Below are 20,882 nucleotides of genomic sequence, written 5' to 3'. Positions count from 1 at the left end.
TTTAAATTGTGTCTGATTTGTGTTTCCTGTAAAGGGCGGAGCCAATCATCTCTCAAGTAGCTGTCTTGGAGGAAGGTGGGGGGGGAATAGATTTTTTTTTTTTTTTTAAATCATTGATTTTTATCCACCCTGTATGCTACCGTACACACACCAAAAAACACTTCAGGACTTTCTCCGGCGCTGCGCTTTCTGCATTTATTAGCCATTAAAGTGGTTGTAAACCACCGGACTTAATTTCTTACCTGCAAGGTAATGTCATAGTGCACTAGCATGTATTGCATTCTAGCACATTATGCAAAACTTACCAGAAAACAAAGTATTCCAGCAGTGCTATCGCTGGAGGCCACTTCCACTCACCCATCTTGCTTCCAGGCTCTGACTGGCCAGAGCTACGATGACATCACTCCCGTGCCACCATTCACGGCACAGGAGGCCGTTCGTTCAGAGTGCATGTGCCAGTGATGTCACTGGTTGCATGTGAGAAAATCTCCTAAAATGTACACATTTAGGAGAGATTTACACTATATATGTTTAAGATTTATTATATATAGGTTTACCTATAGGTACAATTTAGTGATGGAAGTTTACTTTGAGAGGGGATATGATTTCAATATACAAATACTATACTGGTGACCCCACAACAGGGATAAAACTTTTTTGCAGAAGGGAGTTTTACAAAAGAGGTTTGACCTTAAACTACATAGAGGGTTCTTTACTGTAAGAGCAGCAAGGATGTGGAATTCCCCTTCCACAGGCTGCTGCTAATAAAGCAAACAAAATATTGACATGCATTAAAAAGGGGACTAATTCTAGAGATAAAATGATAATTCTCCTGCTCTACAAGACTCTGGTCCGGCTGCACCTAGAGTACGCTGTCCAGTTCTGGGCACCAGTCCTCAGGAAGGATGTACAGTGGAACCTCAGATTACCAGCATAACCCCCTCCAGGAGAATGCTCGTAATCCAAAGTACTTGCATATCAAAGCGAGTTTCCCCATTGAAGTCAAATGACTTCAAATGGCATGCAATACCGCATGTGGCCAGAGGTGGGGCGCCAGAGTACCTCTGAAACGGCCAGAAAGGCCCGAGGACACCTCTTCAAACCTCGGAAATACTCCATTCCCAAAGTCAGCTGAGCTGTCCTCGGGCCTTTCCGAACGGCACCGCTCGACTCTGGTGTGCCCCCACCTCAGGCCAAACGCGGTACTGCACACGCTTTGGCCTGAATCATGCTCATTTTGCGAGACTGTATGATTTTTAAAAATACAGTGCTAGTACTACAATCCGAGGTTCCACTGTACTGGAAATGGAGCGAGTACAAAGAAGGGCAACAAAGCTAATAAAAGGATTGGAGGATCTTAGTTATGAGGAAAGGTTGCGAGCACTGAACTTATTCTCTTTGGAGAAGAGACGCTTGAGAGGGGATATGATTTCAATTTACAAATACTGTACTGGTGACCCCACAATTGGGATAAAACTTTTTTGCGAAAGGGAGTTTAAGACTTGTGGCCACTCATTAAAATAAGAAAAGAGGTTTAACCTTAAACTACGTAGAGGGTTCTTTACTGTAAGAGCGGTAAGGATGTGGAATTCCCTTCCACAGGCGGTGGTCTCAGCAGGGAGCATTGATAGCTTCAAGAAACTATTAATCACCTGAATGACCACAACATACAGGGATATACAATGTAATACTGACATATAATCACACATAGGTTGGACTTGTGTCTTTTTTTTTCGACCGCTCATGAACAGCCAGGATTAGCGCTAGGCATGTTTAGCATGTAAGGATTCAGATCAATGGCCAGAATAAAGGACTACACTAGCCAATGACATGAATGAACACCCTGAGGTGTTTGCAGAACACAGCTTTAGGTGCATTATTAATGCTCATTTTCTCCCACCAACAGAAAAGGCATTTAGAAGAGCCGGGCAGACCCTCAGTGTGGACGAGGACTAATTGCACCGCAAGTACAGCCCGTGTTTCTTATTCGCACAGATGTGATTGGTGACAGGGAAGACATGTCTCTTACCAGGAAAGCGCATGCCCTCAGCCTGGTAGCCCCGCTCTTTTAATACTTCCACCAGCCTCTTGGCCTGCGTGCTCTTCCCGGCCCTGTCAGCGCCCTCCAATACAATCAAAGCCCCACGACGTCCTGCCATGACCGCCACAACTAATACGAAGACCAGCGCTCTATAAAACACCCGGAAATCAGTCAAACGCGCCGCTCTGACTAGCCAACCAATCACCGATTCGTAAGACTCGCTACGCCCACTAACCTACACCCGGAGGCCGACCCTGCCTCCTCTAATGGAATGTTTCACATCCTTATGAAAACCGCCCACCAACTAGATTAGGATCTCCACCAATAGGATGAGAGCGCCGAGCAAACAACCCTCCAATGGGCGAACTGAATGTAGTAAGCCTGTAGGCGGATCCAAAGCAAACCGGCCTGAGCTTGCTGCTAGCCGCGGGACTGCTCATGAATATTAATCAGACAGCCGTCCAACCCGACGCGCCGGAAACGAGCGGCTCATGAATAATCTAGCGAGCGGCTGAGCGGGATTGAGGGCTGACGGAGGAAACAGGCGGACTTTGTGAATATGGCGACTGCGATGTACCTCGAACACTACCTGGACAGTGAGTGTGGGCTAAGAGGAGGCGAACGGGCAGGGCAGGCGGGGCTGTTGTCGCTCGGTTCGGGGACGGTTCTAGTAAGAATCATCCGAGCGTGTAATTAAAACTGCGTCACCAGCCCGTGAGCGCGCGCTCATAGCTTAGAGTGCGACGTGCTGACGTAGACAGTTTACGTATCTCGATTTTGAGTAATGGAATCTTTATTTAAAATAACAACAAGGTTCACTTACCTAGGTTGTACACCACATTATGACTATGGTAAAGTTGATGTGTTTGACTTTTTGAAAGCAGGAAAAAAAAACAGTAAGTGTAGGGATTTAGGTGACTTTGCCAAGGGCTCTGTTGTAATGGCTACATGACGGGGGTCGGAGCATCTTTACAACTGCAGCTCTTGTGCAATATTCCCAGTCTGAAGTGGTCCAAGGAAGGAAAACCGGTGTCCGGGTCATGGGTGGCCAAGGCTCATTGATGTACGTGAGCTTCCTGTAGGTCACGTTGATAATAAGTCAATGTTGGTTTTGATAGAAAGGTGTCAGAACACACAGCACATCACTTTGTTGTGTATGGAGATGTACAGACCAGTCAGGGTGCCCATGCTAACCCATGTCTACAGGCAAAAAGAACCTACAATTGGCACGTGAGCCTCAGACCTGTACCACGGAGCAATGGGAGAAAGTGGCTTGAGGTTCTTTTATATCATATGGATGGTCAGGTGCGTGTATGTCACATACCTGGAGAAGACATGGCACCAGGATACACTATAGGAAGTCTGATTCATGGAGGTCCCACCTCAAAGCCTGCAGGACTTAAAGGATATCGTGTGCACGCTTAAATCATATACCACCAATGGCGTCTGCTGCTATCAGTCTGTCCAGTGAGGAGGGAGAGAGATGGCACTCTTGTGCACAACGTTGGATCGAAATTGGGCTCAGGTAAGTATAAGGGGGGTTGGGGGGGATCCTGCAGCACAGGGATTATTCACCTTTACCACAAAACTGCCTATGCAGATAGGGGGCATCTGACAATAAAAACAAACTATGCAGCGCTGACTGAAGTTGAATAATGCCCTTGCTATAGTTGTAGGCCATTTACATACCTGGCACGGGAATGTCACTGTTTTTTGAAACTTTTAAATTGATGGGTTTACTTTTGCTTTTAAAGCGGAATTAAACCCTCCTGTCCTTTACAGCGAAGGAAGCTGCTTCTGTTTGATCTGTAACTGCCATGGTGCTGTACATGTGTTCAGTTATGACACCAGCCATTTGATGGTTTGGTTGAAGAAACAAGCAAATGTGACAGTTGGCAATCCCGGCATTCCAGAAATGTAGAGGTAAACAAGAAATCCTGGACAGCCGCACTCAAAAAGTAATCTTCGATCTTTATTTAAATATGATCATAAAAATACACAGCACAGCATCACAAAGCAGGAAAGCTGACACGTTTCACACTGTAGTCAGTGCTTAATCATAGCCAAATATCACATGAATGAATCATATATATATATATATATATATATATATATATATATATATATATATATATATATATATATATATATAATGTCTCAATATTTTTTGAACGTGTGTCCAGGAAGTTGATTAGTGGTAATCAATCTACAAGCTCAAAAAAGCTGTGACTGAAATGGAAGTGGGAACTTTAAAACTGTGAAAAAAGTTGTAGTTAAAAAAATTCCGCTAATTTTTTTCTCTCTCTGCTAATTCCACAAATGTAGCGTTTTTTTTTTTTTTTGTTTTTTTTTAAACCATTACAATTGCATCAGATATCTTTGTTAATCTGCAAGTTCTTCCCCTTGTAGTTGAAGATGACATGTACTTTCTTGGTGGGTGGCCCGCAAATGTCAGGACCAAACATGTTATATTTGGACTCTCCATGCATGCCGGTCTGCTCTAGAGTGCTTGAGAAAAGCTTCACAGTTTAGTTCCGCTTTATGGCTTACTGCTGTTCAGGGGCTCTGAGCTTCAGCAAAATGGCAGCCTCCAGCAAGAAGAAACGGGAACGTTTCTGCAGGCAATTTATAGCACACTCTAATTTTGGCAGCATAATTATTAAACTCTTCATGACCATGCTATATTCGAATGACTACTACAGCACGATCACACGTTTCCAGAAGGGCATCTATTGACGTCTTCCCGTAATCGCACTTACAGCGCGCATCGGCAGAGATCTGTGATTGCTGTGTCCTTCGTACACAGCTGATTACGGATCGGGGTAGAAAGCCAATCACAGCTGGTCTTTACCATGTATCCAATCATAGTGTAAACAGGATTTGCCAGTTATCGGCAGCCCTCTCCTCACGCTGACAGCTCATTAGGAGAAGAGAGCAGTAATCTACACTGATAATCGGGGCACTGATCATCAGTGCAGCCCTAACAGTGCCCATCATTGCTGCTTGTCAGTGCCGCATATTAGTGCAGCCTCATCAGCGCACATTAGTGAAGGAGAAAAGTTACTTATAATAGAAAAAATTTAATAGAAAGAAAAAATAGGTTCAAATTTTACAATAACTAAAATTTTTGTTTTTCAAAATTTAGTCTATTTTGTTTAGCAAAACAATAAACCCAGTGGTGATTAAATACGGCCAAAAGAAAGCTCTATCAGCCGCTCTCATGCACATTGCTGGATTACAATCGGGCTCAGGTAAGTATTACCTGTGGGGAGGGGAGGGGTCTGCAGGGAGAAAAGCATACTGGAGATTTTTTACCTTCACACATAAATGCTTAAAGGTAAAAAACCTTCAGCCTTTAGAACCACGTTAAAGCAGAAATTCAAGAATTTTTTTTGTTTTGTTTTGTTTTAATTTTTGTTTTTCAAGCCCCATAAGTAAAATAAGTTACCTGTAATCCTGATTATCCAAGGTCCGGATCAGTACTGTTTACTGTACAAATCATAAATTAATTGAAGACAACACAGTGCTCTTCTTCCAGCTCTGCAGCTGAGAGTTCCATCTCGCGTACAATGAAGGGATCCTGTCCTTCACGTTTCTTTTTCATCTCCCCCTCATCCTTTCATAAAATGCTTCAGAGGGAATTTAAAAACTGGAGCAGCCAGAATCTGGAGCAGTTGTGTATGGAAACCAGTCAGCTTCTATCTTCAGTTAAGCGTTTGAAAATGAAAGATAAGCCTCATACACACAATTGGATTTTCCACAGACAAAGCCTTGGACTTTTGTCCGAAGGCGTGTGCCTGGATTTTGTCTTGCATACAAACTTCAAGGAGTTGTCGGGCAACAAACACAAATGTAGTGACGTACTACGTGGTTTTTCAGCTCTTTAGCACCACCCTTTGGGCTCCTTTATGCTAATTTAGTGTTAGTAAAAGTTTGAGTGTTATATAACTACATAGTAGGTGAGGTTGAAAGAAGACAAGTCCAACCTATGCGTGTGATTATATGTCAGTATTACCTTGTATATCCTTGTATTTTGTGGTCATTCAGGTGCTTATCTAATAGTTTCTTGAAACTATCAATGCTCCCTGCTAAGACCACCGCCTGTGTAATGGAATTCCACATCCTTGCCGCTCTTACAGTAAAGAACCCTCTACGTAGTTTAAGGTTAAACCTCTTTTCTTCTAATTTTAATGAGTGGTCACGAGTCTTGTTAAACTCCCTTCCGCGAAAAAGTTTTATCCCTAATGTGGGGTCACCAGTACGGTATTTGTAAATTGAAATCGTATCCCCTCTCAATCGTCTCTTCACCAGAAAGAATAAGTTCAGTGCTCGCAACCTTTCCTCATAACTAATATCCTCCAGACCCTTTATTAGCTTTGTTGCCCTTCTTTGTACTTGCTCCATTTCCAGTACTGTACATGCTTCCTGAGGACTGGTGCCCAGAACTGGACAGCATAATCCAGGTGCGGCCAGACCAGAGTCTTGTAGAGCGGGAGAATTGTCATTTTATCTCTGGAATGAATCCCCTTTTTAATGTATGTCAGTATTCTGTTTGCTTTGTTAGCAGCAGCTTGGCATTGCATGCCATTGCTGAGCCTATCATCTACTAGGACCCCCAGGTCTTTTTCCATCCTAGATTCCCCCAGAGGTTCTCCCCCCCCAGTGTATAGATTGCATTCATATTTTTGCTACCCGAATACATTATTTTACATTTTTCTACATTAAACCTCATTTGCCATGTAGTTGCCCACCCCATTAATTTGTTCAAATCTTTTTGCAAGGTTCCACATCCTGCGGAGAAGTTATTGCCCTGCTTAGCATCGTCTGCAAATGCAGAGATTGAACTGTTTACCCCATCCTCCAGGTCGTTTATGAACAAATTAAACAGTCCCAGCACAGAACCCTGGGGGACCCCACTACCCACCCCTGACCATTCTGAGTACTCACCATTTATCACCACCCTCTGAACTCGCTCTTGTAGCCAGTTTTCAATCCATGTGCTCACCCTATGGTCCATGCCAACGGACCTTATTTTGTACAGTAAAAATTTATAGGAAACTGTGTCAAATGCTTTTATAAAGTCCAGATACACCATGTCTACGGGCCTTCCTTTATCTAGATGGCAACTCACCTCCTCATAGAAGGTTAATAGATTGGTTTGGCAAGAATGATTCTTCATGAATCCATGCTGATTACTGCTAATGATACCATTCTCATTACTAAAATCTTGTATATAGTCCCTTATTTCCTCCAAGAGTTTACATACTATTGATGTTAGGCTAACTGGTCTGTATTCCCAGGGATGTATTTTGGGCCCTTTTTAAATATTGGTGCTACATTGGCTTTTCTCCAATCAGCTGGTACCATTCCAGTCAGTAGACTGTCAGTAAAAATTAGGAACAATGATCTGGCAATTACTTGACTGAGTTCCCGAAGTACTCTCGGGTGCAAACTATCTGGTCCCGGTGATTTATTAATATTAAGTTTCCCAAGTCTAATTTTAAAGCGGAGCGCCGTCGAAATTTTTTTTTTTTTAAAAGTCAGCAGCTATAAATACTGCAGCTGCTGACTTTTAAAACATGGACACTTCCCTGTCCAGGGCGCCCGCGATGTCGGCACCCGAGGCCGAACCGTCTCTCCGTCCTCGGGTGCTGCCGCCTCCATCTTCGGTAAGGGAATCAGGAAGTGAAGCCGTGCGGCTTCACTTCCCGGTTCCCTACTGTGCATGCGCGAGTCGCGCAGCGCTATACAGATGGTCCCTGCTGCCTCTGGGACCCGTGTGTTTCCCAGCAGGCAGCGGGGAGGGAGCAGGAAGTGGTGTAAATAACCGCAGATTCTGCGGCTATCTATGCCGGAAGTGAGTACAGATACCTGTAATATACAGGTATCTGTACTCCCCTCCCCCCTGAAAGGTGCCAACTGTGTCACCGGAGGGGGGGGAGGAATCTGATGAGTGGAAGTTCCACTTTTGGGTGGAACTCCACTTTAATTCTGTCCTCTGTTAACCATGGAGGTGCTTCCTGTGATGTGTCATGAGGATAATCACTGCAGTTTTGGTTACTGAAGCCCCCGGATTCCCTCGTGAAGACTGAATAAATTCTATACCTTCTCCATCTCCCCATCCTTTGTAACCAGATGTCCTTCCTCATTCTTTATGGGGCCAATATGGTCTGTCCTCCCTTTTTTACTGTTTACATACTTAAAGAATTTCTTGGGATTTTTTTTTGCTCTCCTCCGCTACGTGTCTGTCTTGTTCTATCTTAGCCGTCCTTATTGCACCCTTACATTTCTTGTTGCATTCTTTAAAAAGTCTGAATGCTAATGATGATCCCTCAACATTGTATTTTTTGAAGGCCTTCTCCTTTGCTTTTATATGCATTTTTACATTGGAGTTAAGCCATCCAGGACTTTTGTGCGCTCTTTTAAATGTATTACCCAATGGGATGCATTGGCTAATGCCCTTGTTTAACCACCTAAGTACTGGGCACTTACACCCCCTTCCTTCCCAGACTAATTTTCAGCTTTCAGTGCTCTCACAGTTTGAATGACAATTAGTCATGCTACATGTACCCAAATGAAATTTTTATCATTTTGTTCACACAAATAGAGCTTTCTTTTGGTGGTATTTATTCACCACTTAATTTTTTATTTTTTTGTGATATAAGTGAAAAAAGAGCGAATATTTTGAAAAAAAAAAACACAAAATTTTCTACTTTCTATTGTAAAAGAAACCAATAAAAAATCTAATTTTGTCCAAGAAATCTGTAGGTTTGCTTGACTCAGATTCAGTCACACCTGTCAGCGGGTACCTCGAGAGCAGATTTTGAAGTCCTTTCCTCTCCTCTTTCAGGCTGTAGGTTTTTTGGCAGATTCTTCCGCAGAGTCGGTAAGAATGTCTGCCAGGAGAAGCATCTGGCTTAAAACCTGGTCAGGGGACCCAGCCTCAAAATTACGCCTTTGTGGGCTTCCCTTAACAGGCGATCATTTATTTGGCCCAGGACTGCAGGAGGCTCTGGAACGCACGGCTGATAAGAAAAAGGCGTTTCCAGAGAAAAAGAGAATCCCGACAGCCAGAAAAAATTTTTCGTGGCCAAGGCAGGCAACAGAGTCCTAGAGAAAAGGACAGCAGGCCGAAAAAACACTGGACTGGGCACAAAGGCAAAGGGGTAGTGCTGTTTAACCCGCCTCAACAGCCCGCCAAGCCACAGTGACTTGTGTTCCCCGGTGGGAGGAAGATCGAGGGCCTTCATCCCACAGTGGGCAGCAGTCACTTCGAGCCCCTTCATCCTGGACCTAGTGAACAATGGGTACAGGCTGGAGTTTATTCACCAACCATCAGAACGATTGTTGGTCACCTTTCCTCCACAAGATCGAGAGAAAGCAAGGGCTCTGGGTCTCCAGATCGGAGACTAATTGGATCAAAAAGTCCTGATTCCTGTTCCACAGTCAGAGCGGGGCAAGGGATTCTACTCCCATGTATTTGTGGTCAAAAAGCCGTCGGGAAAGTTGCGACTTATCCTGAATCTCCGGACCTTAAACAAGTCCATCAGATACAAGCATTTCCGTATGGAGACGGTTTTTACAATCAAAAACCTACTATGCCCAAACTGCTTTATGGCCACGTTAGACTTAAGGGATGTCTATCTTCACATCCCTATCCATCCAGCCTTCCAAAAGAGATTGGCAGTGAAGACGAGTATGGGGACCTGACATTTTCAATTTCAAGCCCTCCCTTTCAGTCTTTCCTCAGCCCCACGCATCTTTACGAAGGTGTTGGGGGAAGCGCTGGCTCCACTAAGGTTAAAGGCGATAACTGTTATCTCTTGGACGACCTCCTGATAGTGGCAAAATCATACCAGAGGCTGTTGGAGGATCTCCATGCTGTACAGGACTTCTTACAGTCCCTAGGCTGGCTGATAAACAAAAAAAAAAATCGTCCTTGATCCCGGCCCAGAAAGTAACTTATCTGGGTTATGATTTTTGCTCGGTGAACCAAAGAGTTTTTCTTCCTCAGGAGAAGATTACCAAAGTGTTCCAGACTATGTCAGCATTGCAGACCAACCAGTCGGTCTCTCTGAGACAGGTGTCGAGAGCAGTGGGTCTTATGACCTCATGTTTTCCCGCGGTACCATGGGCGAGACTCCAACAGCGTCCGTTACAAAGGTTTCTATTAAGAAACTGGGATGGGGACATAAGGTCCCTGGAGTCAAGGATCCGGCTTCCCACCAGGATAAAAAGAAGCCTGTGGTGGTGGAAAGCTGGCCAGCACCTAGCAGGAGGTCTCTCATGGTCCATTCCCATATCCCGAAGAATTACCACGGATGCGAGTTCCTGGGGATGGGGGGGCCCACCTCAGCAATTCAGTAGCACAGGGAGAGTGGTCCTCGAGGGAGGCAAGGGCCTCATCCAATCAAAGAGAGCTGCTTGCAGTCCAGACAGCCCTGCAGTCTTTTCAGATGGAGATCAAAGGTCACAACCTCCAAATTCTATCAGACAATATCGCGACAGTCGTGTATATCAACAAGCAGGGAGGCACGAGAGAAGCTGGATGCTTCAGTCCATTGCCCAGGAGATCCTTTCATGGGCAGAGGGGAATCCTAGCTTCAATTTGGGCTGTACACCTGAAGGGGACAAACAGTTGCCTGGCAGATTATCTCAGCCTTCACAGGATAGACCGAGACAACTGGTCCCTTCATCCCAAAGTCTTTGCAGACCTCACCAGGAGATGGGGTTATCCCATAGCGGATTTGTTCCCAAACAGAAACAACCGCAAAACTGAGATATTCTTTTCCATGAACCCAGCAGACCAAGCCTTGGGGATCGATGCTCTGGTAAACCCGTGGCCTCCAGGCCTATGCTATGCCTTCCCGCCAATCAGACTGATTCCAGAAGTCCTCCGGAAGTTTTTGCTAGAGGAGACGGATCTCATTCTAATTGCCCCATTTTGGTCCAAGAGGCCATGGTTTTCCCAGCTACAATCTCTGGTTTCGGAGACTCCGTGGAGTCTTCCGAAAAGAGAGACTTATTATTGCAGGGTCCAGTATCACACCCGCAGGTGGTTTCCTTAAACTTGACGGCCTGGTAACTGAAGAAAAGATACTGAGCGCCCAGGGGTTCTCTGACAAGAGGTAGTCAAGGAAGCCTATTACTAGAGCCATATATTCCAAAGTTTGGAAAAAGTTTAAGGCATGGTTATCTGAAAATGAAAGATTAACTCATGATATTCTGTCTATTTTGGAATTTTTCCAAGAGGGTGTCGACAAAATTCTTTCTGTTACTACCTTAAAGATACAGGTGGCAGCTATTAGTGTGTTCATCCAGTTTTCTCTCCTGGAAAATCCCACTATAGCCAGATTTTTTAAATCTATCTCTAGGGCCAGACCAGTAGTGGTGAGAAGTTGTCCAACTTGGGATCTGTCCCTAGTACTTCAAACTCTGGCAGAATTTCCATTTGAGCCTCTGGGGAGTATTTCAGTTAAGTTACTTACATTAAAGACTGTGTTCCTTATAGCTGTTACCTCAGCTCGTAGGGTAAGTGAGTTGCAGGCCCTATCAGTAAGGGAGCCCTTCCTCACGATTTTTGAGGATCGAGTTGTTTTGCGAACCAATCCAGGTTTTTTACCCAAGGTGGCAAGTACATTCCACCTATCTCAGGACATTGTACTGCCAACCTTTTGTAGTTCGCCACAGGGCGACCTAGAAAGAAAATTTAGTTTTCTAGATGTAAGAAGGATTCTTAGTCTATCTTGAAGTCACCAAGACCTTTAAGAAAAATGATGCCTCATTTGTCCCCTTTTCTGGAGTTCACAAGGGGAATAGTGCATCTAAAGCCACATTGGCTAGATTGATAAAGCAAGCCATCTCTGAAGCTTACAAAATTAGGGAGGTTCCTACACCTTTTGTTACTGCGCACTCAACTAGAGCCTTGTCTGCGTCTTGGGCTGAGAGGGCTGGTGCCTCACCGGAACAAATTTGCAGGGCTGCCACATGGTCCAGTTACTCGACCTTCATTAAACATTACCGCCTGGATCTCCTATCAGCTCAGGAGCAGGCGTTTGGTCGTAAGGTCCTTCAGGCAGTTGTCCCTAGACTGGTAAGTTCTGGCTCATCGTCTCATGGGCTGTCCTGGAAGACGATTGGAGAAAAGCTGAGTTACACTTACCGGTAACTCCTTTTTCTGAGAGTCTTCCAGGACAGCTGGATTCCCACCCGGTTCTGTCTGAAGTTATGTGTATTATGCATATGTTTTGCAGGGTCCTACGGTTCTTGAGAAGACAGACCTGGGCCTGGAGGACCGCCCTTTCATCTGGTGGGGGTAACGTGTTTCCTGTCCTGGTAGGAGGAGCCCAAGGTCTCATGGGCTGTCCTGGAAGACTCTAAGAAAAGGAGTTACCGGTAAGTCTAACTCAGCTTTTCCTGGTGGCCAAGTAGGGTTGCATCATCTGGTCGTTCATATCCACCCACCCCCCCCCCCATGTATAGGTTATACTCATGCACACATTTTGGCTTCTGGATGGGGCCTTTTCTTCTCTGCAGTTCCACCAAGGTGTCATCATGCATTATGGAAAGGATGTAGACATCTCTTTTATCTCTGCACTTCAGCGCCAGTACCTCTTCAGTCCACATACTGGCCATTTCACCCTGTTTCAATTTTTTGGCGACCAATCTCTGTGGGAAGCCTTTGCGTTTGGTCCGTGCTGTCCCACAGGCCACAGTCTCCTTTTGGTAAAAATGGCGGAAAAGTGGGAGACGTGTAGAAATTGTCTACGTATAGGTGGTAACCTTTCCCAAGCAATGGTTTGATTAGCTGCCAGACAATTTTGCCACTTGTTCCCATGTAAGTGGGGCATCCAGGGGAAAAACACAAGGGGGAAGGCGCCTCTGGGTGTAGTATAAAAACCATTTATTAAAAGCCAATGTGCAAACAACTCACGTTTAGGTGATCATAAAACAGCATGTATTGAGGTGGGGGGATGATCCATCATGGGACAGTCCATCAGATCGGTCACGGTGATCTCTGCTGGCTTGCCGGATGTGTGGTTAGCTGTACACTGATGAAGCCGGCCGCGGTAGTGATGTAACTCAAAGCAAGGCCAGGAACGCAGGTAGAAGGCAGGTGCAGAGTTGTGACGTCACTGGTGAGCAACGCGTTTCCTGAGCGTACGGGCTACGATATTACGGTAGCCGCGCTCCTTCCTCAAGCTACAGATGGATCGTGATGCTAGCTTAAATAAGCCAGGGGAGGGGGGTGGCCAAGGTAAACACATTAAAAAGGTCCAATTTCATATACACACATCTGGGAAGTGTTTTTTAAAAGGTAAACAGATGTTTAGAAATTCTCAAGACTGCGATAAACACACCAATAGAAAAAATAATAAATTAAAAATTAAATTGAATTGAATTAACAAACATGTATCCCTATACGTATATGAAAGATACATATCCATACATATATATTATGATAAAGTCACAATACATGAAAAAAATGAGGGGACAATAATAGCGAGCTCAGCAATATGGTCAACAATATATATACATAATGGGTCGAGTCCATATGCAGACCCATGCAAGTGTCTACACAAAGGACGTGAAATTACTCATTTTGAACATCCAGTGTGTGCATAGGGGTCATGCATAAAGTACAGTACAGATTCATATGGGCAGTACGGTAATGAGTAAAAAATATAAACTAAGATATAGTAGAGGGGAAGGAAAAAACTTTACATTTAAAATAAGGTCAATTAGGACTGTACGGAACAATGTATAGTCTATACTTACACCAGCCCGCCACCCACATAAAAAGGGAAAATCAAAGAAAAGACCAACCTGTGGGTACAGATTAGATAGTTAGAATACATGGGAACAGGGCTGGAGGACTAGATCCAAAAAAAAGCAACACTAGATTGTATATTTATAAGATAGTAGCAATCTTGATGCTCTCGTTTATACCTCCTGGCGAAAGTAGATCCAAGGTGTAAATCCAGTAGGTTTCACGAGCGCAGAGTTTCTTAAATCTCTCAGCACCCGGAAGGGGCCCAGGGATCTGTTCAATGACCCAGACCCTAAGACCCACCGTAGAGCTCTGGTGGGCCATAGCAAAGTGTTTTGGAACACTGTGAGGGTCTGTGCCCCCCTCAACAAGTCTTCTATGTTCGCCAAACCTCTGTCTCAACGCCCTAATTGTCCGGCCCACATAAAATAGGCCGCAAAGACAACTTAGGCCATAGATGACGAAGTCGGACAAGCAATTGAAGAATTCCTTCAGTACATAGGTCTTACCCTTGGTGGTGAAGGTTTTTTGTCCGTCTAGGACAAATTTGCAAGTTTTGCATAGGGCCTTTCGGCATTGATACATGCCTACCAAAGGGATCAGTGTAGGTACAGGTGGTATAGCTGAAATAGTTTTAAGTTTGCTAGGTGCAATCTTGCTTTTTAAGTTGGGGGCCCTGCGGTAAATAACTTTTGGGCGGGCGGGGAGGGAAGTTTTTAGATGAGGGTCTTGGTGTAGGATACCCCAGTGTTTTTCCAGAATCTTCTCCATGTTTTTATACTTATTGTGAAAAGTGGTTATGAACCTACTGGAACAATCATGTGGAGGTTGGTTAGTTTTGGGAGGTTTCCCATGCAGATAATGTTTATAAGCTTCTTCAACTAAAGTTTCTGGGTACTTTTTGTCGAGGAATTTTCTTTTTAGAGTTTTGCTGAGTTCAGCATAATCCGAGTCCTTGGTACCAAGTGGATGGGAACACTCATTTCCCACCGAACACACAGATTTAATAAACGTAGTCAGCAAGTTAACGCCATCATAGAAGAAATCTCTAAATTCTCAGTTCATATTCCATCATGGTTAGAAATATTGAAAGAAAATACTAAAAAAAGATGAGGATAACCTTATTAATAAAAAAAATCGGTAAATTCAAACGTGATTTGGATGACTTTAACCCCTTCCCGCCGACCGTACGCAGATATGCGTACTCTGCTTTAAGGGGTTATACCGGGATGATGCCCGCAGCTACAGGCATCATCCCGGTACCGTTGTTTACAGCGGGCGATCGGCTATCCGTGTATAACAACCGATGCGGCTAAAAGCCGCTCGGTTGTTATACCGGAGGAGCGGGAGGGGACATCCCCCTCCCGCCACCTCCCGCCGCTGTTACCGGGCCTCCCGTGCGATCGGGAGGCCCGGTGTCCAATCGGGTACCTTCGGCGGCTGGGGGCGGGCTGGAACGAAGCTGTGAGCGGCTTTGTTCCAGTCTTCTTGTTGTAAACGCGGAAGCGACGTCATGACGTCACTTCCCGTTTACTCGGCTGCCAATGGCGCCGAATTTAAAAAAGTACACAGTATTCAGAATCGCCGTTTTCGGCGATCTGAATACTTTGAAATGTAAAGGAGGGATGGGGGGGTCTTTTAGACCCCCGATCCCTCCATAAAGAGTACCTGTCACCACCTATTTCTGTCACAAGGGATGTTTACATTCCTTGTGACAGCAATAAAAGTAAAAAAAAAAAAAAAATTTTTAAAAAACACAATTTATAAAGTAAAAAAATAAATAAAATAAATAAAAAAAAAATTTTTTTTTAAAGTGCCCCTGTGCCCGCGAGCTCGCGCAGCGAAGAAAACGCATACGGAAGTCGCGCCCGCATATGTAAATGGTGTTCAGACCACACATGTGAGGTATCGCCGCGATCGTCGGAGCGAGAGCAATAATTCTAGCCCTAGACCTCCTCTGTAACTCAAACCTGGTAACCGTAAAAAAATTTTAAAGCGTCGCCTATGGAAATTCATAGGTACCGTAGTTTGTCGCCATTCCACGAGTGCGTGCAATTATAAAGGGTGACATGTTTGGTATCTATTTATTCGGCGTAACATCATCTTTCACATTATACAAAAAAATTGGGGTAACTTTACTGTTTGGATTTTTTAAAATTCATGAAAATGTCCCTTTTCCAAAAATTTGCGTTTAAAACACCGCTGCACAAATACCGTGTGATAAAAAATATTGCAGCAATCGCCATTTTATTCTCTAGATTCCCTGCTAAAAAAATATATATAATGTTTGGGAACGCTAAGTAATTTTCTAGCAAAAATACGGATTTTAACTTGTAAACACCAAATTTCAAAAATAGGCTTAGTCATGAAAGGGATAATCTAAACAGAGTGTTCCTTTGGAACAAAAAGAACATCCCGCACACATCCCCCTCATCTCCTAGTCGCCATCCTCCCAGTCATAGTAGACCTGATTCTGTACCTTCCAGTCATCCTCCTGTTCCTCTCATGAGTTTCCGACTAGATAATAACAATGCCTCTACTTGTCACAAGCGAGATAATCTCAATCCCAATGCCCGTCATCGTTTTCCCCAACATCCTCCAAGAAACCACACCACCTCTAGACCATACCTCAATCATAATACCTACGCCAATAATAATAACAAAAAGGATGAACTTATTTGTGCTCTACATCGGTTTTACAATAGGTCTCCCAATTCATCATCAACCATGCAACCCATTTCCCCAGTTCTAGGTCCCCTAGTCCCGGCTACTCCTATTGACATTCCCAATGTTGCTACTGTCCCTTGTAACAACCCTAATTCAGTTGATCAACCTACCCTTAGTGAGTCTAAACTCCCCCCAATAAGAGTACCTCCAATTCTAAATGAATTGTCCTCTTGTATTTCACTACCTACCCCTTCCCCCTGTAATATACCACCTAATGCAGGTTGTTCCGGAGCTTCCCCTTTTTTAGTGCTCAGTCCTCCTCTGGTCCTGACCTCTCGAAAAAGAAAGCTCACAGACGAGGCTGCAGAGGAGGACGAGGCAAGAAACAACAAATACACAGAAATACCCCAAACTATAAAAATATTTAACCTATCCTCTCATACCCTATCCCATGCAGATCTGTCCCTTCTCAGCCATGGACTTAATTTTGCACCTACGAATAAACCTAATCCTTTTGTTCTTTTTAAAGATCTTAATAGCTACATACGGAATCTTACTTTAAAGAGGCATTTTCATATCCAATCTGAGAAAAAAACATTCCCAGTAATCTCAATGCTACTCCCTCCACCAATCCCATAATAGCCTCACCTGTATCTAGTTTTGAGTCCTCTCTAGATATTGATAACCTTTACGTATCCTACAGTGATGACATGGTGCTGCGTTCACTTACGCAGCATCTCGTGTCACCCCCCCCCATTGTCCACACTACACTCAAACCCAAATCAATTTTCTTTCCCACGCAGTCTAAAGGCCCATACATAGAAGCCTTTTACAGAGTTGTTTTTGCAGACCTTAAGAAACTATGTGAATCCACTTCTGCCTCGAAATCTAATAACTTAATACCTTTATAGATCAAAGCACTCGATCAACTTATTCACACGGAAGATTTGATTATCAAATCAGCAGACAAAGGAGGTGGCATAGTACTTCAAAACAAATCAGATTATCTGAGAGAGTCATACAGACTACTTTCCGATGAAACGACATATGTCAAACTCACCAGGAACCATACAGCTGATTATGCTGCAGAAGCTGATCTACTGATCTCCACTGCCCTTCAAGAAGGTATTACAAAAATAGAAAGATCTTTCTTGCGCAAGACTTTCTATCAAATACCTTATTTTTACCACCTGCCGAAATTCCACAAAAGTCTACAGGATCCTGCGGGTAGACCAATCGTAGCAGCCATGGATAGCGTCACCACTGGCTTCAGTCTGTATACAGACCAGTTCTTACAACCAATAGTATCCCAACTACAATCATATATTCATGATGGTACCCACCTCTTGGAATTATTGTCACCGTACAAGTGGGAGTCCACTTATGTTTGGCTCTCACTTGATGTGTGCTCATTTGTACACCTCCATTCCACACCACTTTGGACTCATGGCAATTTTTGTCCACTGATCCCTTGATCAATATGCGCCAGGCGAAGTTTATTATAGAGGCCACAAGATTCTGCCTGACTCATAATTAGTTTTCCTTCAATGATGAATATTACCAACAAATACAGGGTACAGCAATGGGGGCCAATTTTGCCCCCTCATATGCCAACCAGGCCATCGGCCTATGGGAAACCAACTTCATTTACCAAAATAATCTCTTTGCGGCCAACATAATATTCTTTGGGAGATATATTGATGATTTGATCATCATTTGGGATGGTGACACTGATCTGATTACTACCTTCGTTCAACACTGTAACAACAACCCCTATGGGCTGTCATTCACGTCAGCTACCGACTCAGCCACCATGGCCTTTTTGGATCTTGAGTTAGGACATGATGGTAATACTATCACTTCAAAAAATTTATACTAAGCCCACAGCAGGGAATTCCTACATACATTTTGAGAGCTGCCACTTTCCCAAGTGGATCACGAATATCCCTAAAGGACAATTTTGCCGCCTTCAGCAGAATTGTACCAAGGACTCTGATTATGCTGAACTCAGCAAAACTCTAAAAAGAAAATTCCTCGACAAAAAATACCCAGAAACTTTAGTTGAAGAAGCTTATAAACATTATCTGCATGGGAAACCTCCCAAAACTAACCAACCTCCACATGATTGATCCAGTAGGTTCATAACCACTTTTCACAATAAGTATAAAAACATGGAGAAGATTCTGGAAAAACACTGGGGTATCCTACACCAAGACCCTCATCTAAAAACATCCCTCCCCGCCCGCCCAAAAGTTATTTACCGCAGGGCCCCCAACTTAAAAAAACAAGATTGCACCTAGCAAACTTAAAACTATTTCAGCCATACCACCTGTACCTACACTAATCCCTTTGGTAGGCATGTATAAATGCCGAAAGGCCCTATGCAAAACTTGCAAATTTGTCCTGCACGGACAAAAAAACCTTCACCACCAAGGGTAAGACCTATGTACTGAAGGAATTCTTCAATTGCTCGTCCGACTTTGTCATCTATGGCCTAAGTTGTCCTTGCGGCCTAATTTATGTGGGCCGGACAATTAGGGCTTTGAGACAGAGGTCTGGCGAACATAGAAGACTTGTTCAGGGGGGCACAGACCCTCAGTGTTCCAAACACTTTGCTATGGCCCACCAGAGCTCTAGGGTCTGGATCATTGAACAGATCCCTAGGTCCCTTCTGGCTGCTGAGAGATTTAAGAAACTCTGCGCTCGTGAGACCTACTGGATTTACACCTTGGATGTACTTTCGCCAGGAGTTATAAACGAGAGCATTGAGATTGCTACTATCTTATACAATCTAGTGTTGCTTTTTTGGATCTAGTCCCTGTTCCCATGTATTCTAACTATCTAAAAGTTGATATTCAAAGTATCACTGCCCACCTATACTTTGCTTACCACCACTGCGCCTCGGAGTACACAAATGAATTTTACAGAAAAACTAAAGCTGCCACCTTGAACGTTAAGATATATATATATATATATATATCTCTTATGTGTATGTGTTTTCTTCTGTGACATGAACAAAAAGTGAAAAAAACAGTGGCGCTATCTTAAAAACGAATATTTTTCACCCTTAGAGTGATACCTTTTAACTAAATAAAAGTACAAATGTAAAAATGCATATATATATATATATATATATATATATATATATATATATTTATATATATATTATGTATATATGTGAAGAATATACACAAAGTGCACAACAAATGATTGTATTGCAAAAAAAAATTTGCATAAAAAAATCTTAGTCTTTATCCCTTTCATGACTAAGCCTATTTTTGAAATTTGGTGTTTACAAGTTAAAATCCATATTTTTTGCTAGAAAATTACTTAGAACCCCCAAACATTATGTATATTTTTTTAGCAGAGAATCTAGAGAATAAAATGGAGATTGTTGCAATATTTTATATCACACGGTATTTGTGCAGCGGTGTTTTAAACGCAAATTTTTGGAAAAGGGACACTTTCATGAATTTTAAAAAATCCAAACAGTAAAGTTACCCCAATTTTTTTGTATAATGTGAAAGATGATGTTACGCCGAGTAAATAGATACCAAACATGTCACGCTTTATAATTGCACACACTCGTGGAATGGCGACAAACTACGGTACCTAAGAATTTCCATATGCGACACTTTAATTTTTTTTTTACGGTTACCAGGTTAGAGTTACAGAGGGGGTCTAGTGCTAGAATTATTGCTCTCGCTCTGATCGCGGCGATGTCACATGTGTGATTTGAACACCGTTTACATATGCGGGCGCGACTTCCGTATGCGTTTTCTTCGCTGTGGGAGCTCGCGGGGACGGGGGCGCTTTAAAAAAATATTTTTTTTTTCTTATTTATTTTATTTTTAAATTCATAAATTGTGTTTTAAAAAAAAAAAATGTTTGGATGACTTTTATTGCTGTCACAAGGAATGTAAACATCCCTTGTGACAGTAATAGGTGGTGACAGGTACTCTTTATGGAGAGATGGGGGGTCTAAAAGACCCCCCATCCCTCCTTTACACTTCAAAGCATTCAGATCGCCGAAAACGGTGATTCTGAATACTGTGTACTTTTTAAAAACCGGCGCCATTGGCAGCTGAGTAAACGGGAAGTGATGTCATGACGTCACTTCCGCGTTTACAATTTGAAGGCTGGAACGAAGCCACCCACAGCTTCGTTCCAGCCCGCCCAGAGCCTCCGGAGGCATCGGATTGGTCACCGAGCCTCCGGATCGACCGGGAGGCCCGGTAAGAGCGGCGGGAGGGGGACGTCCCCTCCCGCTGCTCCGGTATAACAGCCGAGCAGCTTTTAGCCACATCGGTTGTTATACACGGATAGCCAATCACCGGCTCTAAACAGCGGTACCGGGATGATGCCTGCAGCTGCAGGCATCATCCTGGTATAACCCCCGAAAGC

General features: G+C 43.6%; 2 protein-coding genes across 2 annotated transcripts in view; one reads left to right on the top strand and one right to left on the bottom strand.

The window, feature by feature from the left end:
• The window catches only part of DTYMK (deoxythymidylate kinase), a 45,040-nt gene extending 42,687 nt beyond the window's left edge, over positions 1–2,353 (bottom strand). Inside the window, exon 1 of the mRNA XM_073625757.1 lies at positions 2,030–2,353. Coding sequence (XP_073481858.1) covers positions 2,030–2,159 — 130 coding nt within the window. The 5' untranslated portion in view covers positions 2,160–2,353. The remainder of the gene's footprint in view (positions 1–2,029) is intronic.
• A 41-nt stretch (positions 2,354–2,394) lies between these two features.
• Positions 2,395–20,882, top strand: part of ING5 (inhibitor of growth family member 5) — a 53,587-nt gene continuing 35,099 nt past the window's right edge. The window contains exon 1 of the mRNA XM_073625756.1: positions 2,395–2,637. Coding sequence (XP_073481857.1) covers positions 2,601–2,637 — 37 coding nt within the window. The 5' untranslated portion in view covers positions 2,395–2,600. The remainder of the gene's footprint in view (positions 2,638–20,882) is intronic.

The sequence above is a fragment of the Aquarana catesbeiana genome, linkage group LG04 (assembly GCF_042186555.1).
Source record: "Aquarana catesbeiana isolate 2022-GZ linkage group LG04, ASM4218655v1, whole genome shotgun sequence".
Lineage (NCBI taxonomy): Eukaryota > Metazoa > Chordata > Amphibia > Anura > Ranidae > Aquarana > Aquarana catesbeiana.
The sequence above is the reverse complement of the archived record's forward strand: the minus strand, read 5'-3'. Positions and strand labels throughout refer to the sequence as shown.